The sequence below is a fragment of the Vidua macroura genome, chromosome 1 (assembly GCF_024509145.1).
Source record: "Vidua macroura isolate BioBank_ID:100142 chromosome 1, ASM2450914v1, whole genome shotgun sequence".
In the NCBI taxonomy this organism is placed as follows: Eukaryota; Metazoa; Chordata; class Aves; order Passeriformes; family Viduidae; genus Vidua; species Vidua macroura.
In genome coordinates, this window is record NC_071571.1 from 37,524,204 (window position 1) to 37,536,361 (window position 12,158).

General features: G+C 37.2%; 1 protein-coding gene across 3 annotated transcripts in view; it reads right to left on the reverse strand.

Moving 5' to 3' along the window:
• ZNF385D (zinc finger protein 385D) overlaps positions 1 to 12,158 on the reverse strand; it is a 416,346-nt gene that overhangs the window by 131,741 nt on the left and 272,447 nt on the right. For all 3 annotated transcript variants that reach the window (XM_053987806.1, XM_053987810.1, XM_053987816.1), the window contains one exon: positions 2,164 to 2,306. In XM_053987806.1, coding sequence (XP_053843781.1) covers positions 2,164 to 2,306 — 143 coding nt within the window. The remainder of the gene's footprint in view (positions 1 to 2,163; positions 2,307 to 12,158) is intronic.

A 12,158-nucleotide genomic window follows, 5' to 3' on the forward strand; every position in this document is an offset into this window, starting at 1 on the left:
TCCAACATGATGTGTGGGTTAACTTCTTCTTGGGCTGATAATGGTCAGCAGCTGATGTGCCCCCAAAAGTTTTGTTGGCTTGGAGAGAATTTCTGAAACTGTGCAAAACTACTCAGCTAGTCTATACATTTGGAGGTTACTGCTAACCATCCCTGGCATATGAGCTAAACATAGAAGCGTTCAATAATGTGCTGTTCACAAAGAAAGTGGGAACATGGAGGATGATGCTGCATGTCAGCACACATGATGAGAAGGCAAAGGTCACTTAGCAAGGCATAAACTATGAGCAGCAAGGCAGGTGACAGCAGCTCTGATGACAGCATCCTCACACTCAAGACTGACATATCTGCCAAAGGTGGACTTGGCAGATGGCCACACATCACAGTAAGCTGTGTTTTGCATGGGAACAGATTTCAGAGTGCTGTTAAAAAGGGGTTCAAGTCTCACTCCTGAAAACTAGGCTTACTTTACCAGTGCTCTTACCAAATTATATGCTACTAAGATAATGTTCAGGATAACATGGTTTTGATATGAGTCTATTTTTACTTTCTTACTTCCAAATTAATATAAGCATAACTTATCCACCCTTCCCTCAAAATAATTATAGTAGCAAAGCAGTTTGTGTAAGAAGAAAGAAACTGGAAATTTATAGAGTAACACAGGATTAACAATTATTAACATTCACTATTAAAATTCCATTTCAGCTATATAATTAAACAATTAGCAAAACAATTTGAAGACTCTGAACCATGGAAAATGCTGAGGAAGAAAAATACAAGAAATTCTAATAGATATCTTAAAAATTCAGCTGGCCTATTGCATTAACTACAAACAGTGATCACAAGGCACAACTGGTTAAAAGATCTTAACTCTAAAGCACACTAAACAAGTCTAAAGTTGTATCCATTTCATTATGGGTTATGAGTACCTTGGTTAAACTCAGACCATTTTAAAACCTTGCAGCATACTAACACACCTATAAATTTAAAGTTTACTTGTAATAGTGGTTCGTTGACATATTGTTTCTGTACTTTTTAAGACTTGTAGATTGTAGTTTCTCTGTTAATGCTGTGGATTTCTTGAATTCAAGACTGCATAAATAGTTTTGACAATTAGCTTATTTTAATTACTTTAAAGCAAAATGAACATCTATGAAAGGTAAAAAATATTTAAATACAGAAATTCCTTATTGATTACTATTTTTTTTCTAGAATGCCTATGTTCCTTTACTACTCTTAATTATTTTAATTAAGATTTCTGCATGTCAATTAGAATTGGTTCAGAATGGAAAATTCCACTCCCCCCTCTGTCTCTCAAAGTAGGTAAGCACAAATGTTCTTAAGAGGGTTTTTTTTTTTTGTATACAGAGTATATGTAAACAAGGAAGAGAATTACAAAAGTAATTGAAAAGGGGCATAATTCTATAAAGTCAAAACTAACATAAAACCAATGCAGACCCTTTTTTTTAGGAGCAGTAATTATCTCAGCCTGAAACAGGAAAATTGGAACAGCGATGACATATGTCAGTAAAATAATTGAAATACTAACGAAGGAATAGGATTTCTATAATCATACATAGCATGACTAAGTAAAAGAAAAAAGGGAGAAATCTATCCTAGTTTAAACGTAAGACATGAGAAGTAACACATCTTAACCTGAAAAAAATACCCTGGATTGTTTCCCACTGAATAGCTCATACAGCAGCTAATTGTTTTCATTCTTACTTTATTTGCCCTGACAGAGTTTTCTTCTTTAGGCTCTGTAAATTTTTAGTATTTCTCAGGAACTGTGTTGGAGACAGGATGTAGAATCCCATTGGTCTGAAACTTTTCCTCTCTGAGAGTTGCAGTGAACTGTAAGTTAGTGAAGCTCTGCACGTCCTAAATTACTGTGGGGTATTCACAAGCCCTGGAACTGAATACAGCCTGAAACTTTATTGCATGCCACTCGGGATCATATAATTTTTTTCCTTCTACATTTCTTCTGACTAACACCCATGTAGGCTTCAATTTATGGCCTATCAGCATGTCTGAATGAGCTATTTGGCCCTCAGTAAGGGAGAGGATATTCCAGGTTTAATGAAGTACATAAAATCCTGCTTTGTGCCCTCTTAAGTCTTTCATGGAAGCTGTGGCTCAGGGTAAGTGTTGGGAGAGTACTTACTGCATTGAAGTTGGGGAAGAGATTCACTGCTGCAGCAGTGTCCAGAGGAAACGGGAGGAACGGCTTAATATCCAGCGATGGCTGCAAGGGTGGTGCAGGAGGACGCACAAGGGCTGGGAGAGCAGGGCTCTGGCATGTACCACCTGCATGCAAAAAGAGAAAGCATTCAGCAGGCGATATGATTAGCCGGAGGGGAGGGGGATAAAAGCCAGCACGCCCACACACAAAGCAACAATAAAAAGACAATACTGGATCAAACAAATACATTTTGACTTATCCAAAAATTACTGCATTAGCGAAAAAAAGCACAGCTGACTCAGTGACTGAGTTGGTTATAATTCTTTGCCAGCAATTGCTTTAGGTATCAGTCTATCGTGATTAGAATTACCTTATAAACCATTTATTTCCATGGACAATCTGGAACAATGGTTCAGCATATGTCTAACATCCCTTGAGACCTTCAGCTAGTTTAATTCTCTTATAATTTCAGCACTTCATCCCTACCCTATTGCTCAACCCTACAAAGGCAGATTACTCAAAAAGATAAAGAACAACTTGCTGTTCAGCTCAGCAAAAGTCATGTCATTTGCAGACTTCTCGTTTTTTTAATTAAATGCTCACTCATGGAACCAACGGCTTCTGTTTCAACCTAAACCTCACAAACAGAACATACCTTGCTGCCTCAACAGTTGATCAATACAAATTTAAAAATAACAGTTTCAGGAGCCACTGAAATCCTGTTTATGGGAAGGTACCGATGAACACTTTCTGCTCTTTGCAAGGGGTGGTGGAGCTGATTCAGACTCTGTGCAGCAGAAAGCTCCTCCCGGCAAACCACCAGCTCTGTGGGAACGTAATGCAAATGAAGAAATCCCCTTGCATACCAATAAGGTACTACCTATTTGCAGGGGACCCTATTTTGCTTATTTGTTTGCCCCTGGCCACAGCCAGCTACAAGCTGGAAGGATCCAAGTTCATTCTCTGCTTTCAGTGTCTCCTATATTGGTTGCACTCCAAAACATCAATTCCCTGTTAATTAAAGACTATTTGGATCCTAGGAAACTGTTAAAATATGCCAGTGTTCTTCTAATCTGAGAGGCAGGCAACAGACTGTAAAAACCTGCTGGTAAGAATCCAAGAAACATTGAAAAAAAATGAAAGGGGAGTTTTGCCCTACTCACTGAACAGGGACACAGGCAGACAGATCAACAGAGGGAGAGATGCAAAGAGAGAAATTTGTTTCTTTTTTACCTCTCATACATACAGACATTTTATTAGACAAGTTGCATACATGTTTTAAGAGTGCAAATATAAAGTAGTCAGAATGATATATGACATCTCTCCATATTTGGCCAGCAAATCTGCTAACAACATTTGTCATGTTATACATATAATTGAGGGCTAAAAACATAAGACTTAATTAACCAGTTGTAGAAGATCATCCAAGTTGTGCTTCTAGATATAAAATCAGCTGGAGCCAAATTTTGAAGACCATATTTTTTTGCCAACTTTCAACTCCTCTGTGAAGCGTTTCACTAAGAATCACTAGTAAATTGAAGGTAGTGGATTAGAGGTCACTGCAATCTCATTATAGTTTTTAATCCCAAAAATAACTGCCATTTTTGGGGTAGTTTCTACATTGTAACTCAATGTAAGTGCATAAGAAATCAAAAGTTTTTGAATGCAGCAGCTGAGGATATAGGCAACAGAAAAGCAGAGTGCAATCAGCATAGAATGATCAAGTATTTGATTGCCATTGCTTTGGCAATTGTTACATTCCCATGACGTGGTTACAAAAACACTGTAAAAATAAATCTAACAGGTCAGAATGATGATAAGGTAGTGATGAACATGCCATTCATACTACCTCAGAATAGGAAAGACCCATAAAGGTACTTTTTAAAATTCTGGAAATACTTAGCTTTAGTTATACAAAACTTTCACACATTATGAAAGGAAGAAGTTACTAAAGAAAAAAATACAGATTTCACCTGAGATTGTACTGAATCACACAGAAATTTCAAGGTGAGCATTTGGCGATAGCAAAGAATTTGAGGTTAATCAAACATTCTGTAACTCACAAATGCAAATGTAAACTGGAGTGAGAAATGTCACCTGTGCTTGGGGACACAGTTTATTGGGTGCATAGTCCCAGTGCTACGGAGAAGAGCTTCAAAGTTTCGGATTACCTAGAGCAACAGCATTGCTATCCCAAACTCATCTGAGATAACAAGCCATGGAGGATGAAATATTTCTATTCTGTGATCCTTTCCTGTGCCATGACTCGGCACTCATGCACCTGCTGCTGCCAGCCAGCGCGATGCAAAGCCATCTGGGGACGAGAACAAGCTTTAAATGGAAAAATCCAGCCAGCTCTGCAAGACCTTGGCTGGGACTCAGAGCCTCTGGAACAGATTTTAAAATCTACCACAGTCCTGGGTACAGTGGCACACAAAATTAGTATGTTCAGGAGCACAGCTGCTCTCTGTTTTTTCAATAGTGTCAGACATGTCCCTAAATGATGGAGCATGTGAGAGGCATCATGAAATCTGAGCCTTTGCTTAAGAACTTCTCTAATGTTTATGGCTACAAAAATTAGCTTCTCTTTCCATTTAACGTGCACAGAGTTTTAGTCTAAAATCTGCAACAGAAAAACTGAAGCAATGGCAACCATTTTTGTGACTCACCTTAGCTTGGACAACCTTTGAGAATGCCAGTGTTAACTATTTCACACTTAATCCAATAGCAGAGGGATGGAGAGGGGTAGACACCCACTGGGAAGAATTCTTGAAGAGTGTGCACAGACAAATTCCAAGTGTTAGGGAATGTTGGATTACAATGAAGAACCATAAAATTTGCTTATGATGGTTTTGGTATTGTGTAGGATGAGTTTCTCTACAAAGACCTCCATAGCACTCCCTGAGCAGATGCAGCACTGCTGATCAACACACAATGAGGGTGAAGGTTCAATGTCAACCTTTTTACAAGCTTTTTACCAGCAAGGTTTGGATAACATTGACCAATAAAACTAGGATAAAATCCCACAACACTGATAGGTTTTGTCCACAGCCTGCGCTTAATGCTCACTATTATTATTATTACTTGAAGTTCACATAGATAACCTTGTCTTTATGAGGACCATGCTACACCTTAAAATGGCAGGATAATACAGTATTTTCTAATTCCAGTCTTACAAGGTAATGATGTTAGAGTCTCATGTCTTTCTAAAGAGGAGGAGAATCAGATTCTAAATGGGAGATGAATGTTCAGGCATTTGAGAAATTCATGTCAACATTGTTACCTTAATTTTCTTTGTAGGGACACCAAGAACAACACTTCTTAGAAGCCTAATCGGCTCAGCATTTTGACCAAGTTTGAAGTAATCATTTGTTTCTTTAATTTTCAGACAATTTAAATCACAGGCAAGATAATCTCTTGGACAGAGGCACTGGCTATACATCCAAAGCAAGTGTGAGCACACAAGTTTGAGGAAAAGCTTGCAACAAACCTTAGCCCCTTCCTATATCACATTGAGAACTCCTCCAATGTCAATCAAACATTGCATTTTTGCACAGGGATGTAGTTCTGTGTCTCCAGCTGGGACTAGACATTTTGCCCTACCACTGGGTAATCTGGTTTGAAATACAACACTGTGTTCTGGGCACAGACAGCCCACATACTACAAAGGCATGTGAGCAACATGAGGTTTATGCTCTTGGTGACACAGCCCAGTCAAGTGGATTCTCCTTCTGAATCCACTGTTGATATGAACTTCATCAGCATAAGACCTTTCTTGCCTTCTTGCCCGAACCAAGGAAATATGACAAAAACAGATGAAGAGATGATTCCTGCTCTTTGCACCTCAAATTGCCCATTCCATGAGGAATTGGCACTTTTTTTTTTTTTTTTTTGAGTATGAATGGAAACAAATACTGGTGTCTGTCCTTTTCCCTGCTTCACCTCTACCCCATATTGACTTTAAATACCATGTTTCACTATGGAACTGAAAACAGAATTTAAAATGAGAATCATTCTAAAACAAAAAAAAACATGTGTCATTAAAAATGGCTAAGTTTTAATCTTGTCTTCACAATTTTTTTTTTGGTGACAATTCTTTACACAAAGTTAACACATTCTGGGGGAAATTTTGCTTTGAATGAAATAGCATTTACTGAAAAGAAAGTTTCCCATATAAATTTTTGTGCCCAATTTACCTGAAATTTTCCTTGGATCAGTGTTAGGTAAAGAGTATAAACAGCTGTAAATACTCATCCTAAAATCTGGATTAAGAGAATCACAAAGACTGAATATACACAAAGGAAACCAAACAAAATAGCCCTAGAGTAAGCAGACATCATAAAGCAGGGTGGTTTTTCATACAGGATAATAAATAGCAAGTTTCCTTAATGTTTTTCAAGCAGGCCAAGATCCCCTTTCTTCAGGTTCCCTAACAAACAGCTCAACAAATTGGCAGCCACCTATTGTTATATTTTGTGACTTGGCTACAGAGAAATTTATGTTACATCTTTCTCTGCACAGTCTTTCCTCATGCACACCCTCATTCCCAATCCTTCAAGTTTAAACTTAACTGCAGATTTAGTTTCCAGAAAAAGAATCACAAGGTGCATTATCAAAGTCTCCCCTAAGGAAGAATCTAGCTTAGCTTTTGCAGACACAAAAATGTAGATAATTTTTTGCAATGCATTTGAAACTTGGAGGTATGTAAACTGGGCAGAAACTCTAAACTAATACCCCATTAATCTAAATCTTTTGCAGTTCTTCCATCACTAACTATTACCACCATAAACACTGAGTGAAAAAGCAAATCTCTGCAGAATTTTATTTTCATTCCTTCACTACTTTGCAAGTTTTTCCTTCTGTCCATGTGCACAGCTATTTTGAATATAGCAAAGATACTAAACTAATGTACCCTTTCCCTTCCTTCCTAGAGTCTGAGCTGGTTTTCAGGATCATAAAGTGGTTTCTCTAAGATATGGATAATTCCATGTTTTACAACCCATCTCACACCTCTCTTAATATTTCCATGATAACTCATCTGAGGTCAAAAAAAAATACACACATTCTGCCTTGGCAAAAGCTTAGAGAACCTTTCAGCTGGTATGACTCAGTGGAGAAGCTAGGGAAGTCCCACACATTTCCAACATTTCTAGGAGGCTTTAAAAGGACTTCAAAAGCTATCATTAATATTTTTTATATAGGAACCTAATATCTAATAGTACACATGCAGTAAGCATTAAAATACATCCTAGAGAGCCTGAGCAAGAACGGGAATTTTCATAGAAAATTTTCAAGAACAATGACTCCAGGCTATTTTAAAGTATAAAAGGGAAAGGATATGTGGGGAGCTTATGGTCAAGCTTATAAATCTTTATAATCTTACATTTGGATAACTCAATATTAGCTAGAACTTTTAATTTGTTATGAATTAAGTTTGCCAGTGGGCCAAAGGAAATGTATATTTGGAGGGATTTTTTTGAAAAGACAATAAAGACACAAGCATTTAAGAACAGCAGGCTATCCATGGTGAATAATGCTCTTTCATGATCTCAAATAGAGGTTATCACATTTATATTTTCAGGGAATCTGATGAAATAGGAAATTTTAAGATATCCAAACCAAAAAAATAAATTTCCCTGGGATATAACACAGAAAATATGACAGGAATTGTAGATGTGGCTTTTAGAAATTAGTTTAATGTAATTTGTCATGGACCATAGTCACTAGGGTACTCCTTTTTATCATAATAAAAAATATCTTCATTTTTACAACAGATACTTTTCTCAAAAACTGCTGAATTTCCCCTTTGAAGGTAAATTCAGCTCCATAATGAGTAGTACCACTGATCTAACTTGGCATGGAAAAAATGAGACTGATTTAATCAGCAAACTACTTGTTTGTAGTTATTGTAATAAAGTGGCTAAAATATGAACTCAGCATACCGAAAGTTAGCTAACATGCAACTTGTATCTTTTATGTGCATAGAGATAAACTTTTATTTTTGAATATTTATTTTTTATAGGTTACGTATGATTACCTATGAACTGAAAGGAGATTACGTGTAAACAAGTGACATGAATGGAGAATTTAGCGCTCAGAAAAACTATTTTCTGACCATTTATAGTCTTAGAATTCAGCTTCTTGAAAGGGTTTTTTATCATTTTGAGTGGTTTGTATATTTTTAAAAATTTCTTTTAGAAGGGGAAATAAGAACCTTAAAGTGATTTCAACTTCTGTATTGTTCACATACTCTTTTTGGAGAGTGCTCTCATTATTTAATAATCTCAAAAAAAAAAAAAAATACAATAGGCACATTTAAACAAAATACTTTTACATATAATCACTCTTAGGTCCAGAAAAGAAAGAAAAAACCCAACTATACTAAATATTTCAAGCCCACTTGAAAAGAAGAGCCTTCAAAATGGGACTCCAGCCACACCAGACTCAATCCTGCTGGTTCTCCTGAGACAGCTTGAGAATCAAGTACACTGTGTGACCACACAAGCTTTCCTTTCACAGGTTTTGCTGTTAGCAATGCTAGCAGTGGCTAGTCACTTTGAAGAGGATGAATGCAACACTGTCTCAGCTGTGGAGATCTGTGTGTAATTGATTTTTCAGTTCACTGGCCAAACTAAAAAAATAGCGACAATTAAGGGGGGAAAAACCCCACCATTGTGTCAGCTGAAACACTTCTTTCACCTAAAATGACACTCAATAGCTCCTACTTAGATACTTAACTGTTTTTATTATTTAAATATTGGCAAAATTCAAACATCCAGATCCAACAACTCAAAATGACTCATTACAAAAATATTTTCTTCCCTTCCTTTTTTTTTTCCAGATTGGCACAAATCAGTACCCACTGTTTATTTATAGAGAGCATTTTTCAGCACATACACTGTTCACCTGGAAAGTTTGAATCAACTCTGGTCATTTACTGCTATTCAAAGTATTATTATTTCTAGAGAAAATATTTATTCTCTGGTTCCTGCAAAGTGAGCTAGTTTAGAAAAAGAATTTTTTTTATTATTATTATTAGTTTTAGAAGCCTGCAGCTATGCATCATGTAGTGTTTTTTAAAGTCTTTTCTTTCACACATACTATCATTTTGAAACACATAAGACCATATATCCCAATAATTTTTATTGGAAAATGTACTCCTCTAGGTGTACAGAGGAGTAAATTTCTCTTTTCATTATGTAGAAACCTGTGAAACTACTATTATGATGCTGGACTGGGAAAATGCAGAGACAAATTTGCATGCGTAGTCTGATACGCATCATCTCCTATCATTATTTCCTTTACTTTGCTAAACAAAGGTTTCTGCTCCCATTTTGCTACCTTTTTCCCTCCTGTTCCTTTATCATCTGCATTACAGGAGGGTGGGCCCACCTTACAGACAATGAAGTCCACCAGTTCTGACTAAATGGGATTGAAGTGCTCAGCATCATGCAGATCTTACCCACCTCAGGCCTCAAAGCTAATTAATGTGAGGGCCCCCATTAACCCCACAAAGTATCACCTCTTTTGCCCCATATCTAAAATATGCCATGGACCCCAGGAAACATTCTACTGAAGAAAAAACTGGTGTGTTTTGGTTTGTTTTTTTTACATAACAGCTACTGAAAAAACATGATCTGAACTTCGGTACCTAACACTGTCAAGCACGGAATTTGTCTAACCCACTACGGGCCACATTTTATACGGATTTCAAATTGCACAAGGGCAGAGACTTAGCTTTTTATTTTAGCAACATAACCTACCTAATTGAGCTCTTCAGAGTCCTTCGGGCTTTTATTGCTGTTGGTCAGCCAAATTTGGATTTTTTGTTTTTTCCTTATTGGAAACTGTTGGGTCACTGAAAGTTAAATGACCCAAAATAAATGTTCCACTTTCTGTAAAGTTCTGTCTGTTTCTAGTATAAGGAAACAACTAGAAATTGTCCAATTTGGTCAGCATGCGTATTACCAGCTGCCCATACAAAGTACCAATCATGCCAACTACCAGAGAACCAGAAAGCCCAAGAGTGGAAGTCATGGCTTTGGAGAAGACAAACTAGAATACCCATGAACCTCAGCTCTCCTCCCACTTCAGAATGGAGGAGCTTTTCATTTCTATTTTCCTTACAAAAAAAATCAAATATTAAATACCCAGTCTTACTTTTTTTCTCTATGCAATTCCACTGTTAATTCTCTGGACACTTCTACCTGGCAAGAGATTATCCCGATTTTTCAGCTAGGAACTTAGGACAGACAGCAAAAGTATTCTTCTCAAAGCTTTCACAGGAATCTGTGCCAGACAAAGAAGCTGACCTCTAGGTCCCCAGATTTAGTGCTCTGAGCACTGCAATATCCTCTCCTGGTTGTAGGCTAATAGCAAACTGAACATGCTTTTGCTTAGACTTAAATGATCTCATCGACAATGTCAAAACTTGTTCTTCTTTTGGTGCCATAAATGCTAGAGGGAAGAGGAGCTCACCAATGAGTCTACATCTGCACTAACGATTCCATTTTCTTTTGGCAATCTACATATCCCCAGCTCTATTTCACAGTTTCTTTCCATACTGCTCATGTTTTATACTACTTCATACTTTCTTTGGTAAGAAAGTGAATCCAAGGAAGTGAAATGCTTGTCTTGCACAGAGTGAGCTAGAAATGTACAGAGACATTTCTACCACCATGCAGTAATGCTAGGACAGAAAAGACGGCTGAGAAGGGACCTCATCAATTTAAATAAGTGTTGGACCAGGAGGGTGTCAATTGGACTAAGCTGGATTCTGCTCAATGGCACCAAGAGGCAATGAGCAGAAACTGCACAGGAAGTTCCATGAACATGAGGAAGAACTTCTTTACTGTGTGGATGACTGAGCACTGGAACAGATTTTTTCAGAGGTTGTGGAGTCTTCCTCACCTGAGATACTAAAGAGCCATCTGGATGCAGTCCTGTGCCATGTGCTCTAGGACGACCCTTCTTAGGTAAGGAGATTGGACCAGATGACCCACTGTGTTTCCTTCTAACCTGACTCATTCTGTGATTGTGTATAAAAAAAAGGTTTCTTGTTTCTTTTCATTATGTTCTTGGCTAGTTATTCCCACATAAAGCAGCTACCCTAGAGTGATTTCCTGCCTGCAGCAGAAAGATTTACTTTCAGAATCAAGCTAAGGTGGGAAGCATGGGTGTTTTCAGAGGACTACAACCCAATGAAGTTAGAGGTCATAGTGTTATAAATGTGTATTTCCCCAAAACTGCATGCAGTGTTTCTTGACACCTTTCAGCCTATAGACTTATCTTGTGACAATGTTGAACTGATTGCACCATTATTTACTGACACATCATGGATGTCTCCTCAGCAGTGGTCAGTATGTGGTTTGTAGCCTCTACTGTAGAGGTGCTAGTTTTTATCAGATCATGTCCAGCAAAAATGTAGTTACAAACTAACTGCATCTAAACATTGAAACATAAGGAAGAAAGTTCTGAAGGCTATTAAGATGCATCCTAAAGTGTGCTCCCCTGAGGTCACAGTCTCCTGGTACATCTTAACCACAAAGGTTCAAAAAAAACCCACCATAAATAAATAAGCTAAGCAAAAATACAAGCATCAGCCAAGTATTATAAAAATCACATTAATTTTAAAGCTTTACACTTTTTGACATTTATAAAAGTCTTTGACCTGGCATATCCTGCAGTTGGATTTTTCTGATGGTTTTATAAAGGTCGTGTTTATGGTATAATGAGCACAAATTTCCAAGGGTTATTAATCAGAAGAGCACTGTATTGCAAACAGATCTCCAAAGAATTTTTCATTTTTGTTAATATATTGAATATGATGAATATATTATCAGCTTTAAAAGTGCCATTTTTCAAAAGCATGCTTGGGGAAGAAAGAGCTATTAACTTCTGGTGTCTTTACTTGAAATGAAACAAATGCATGACTGAGAAGAATATGTAACTAATGTAATGAAATAGACACTCCACTA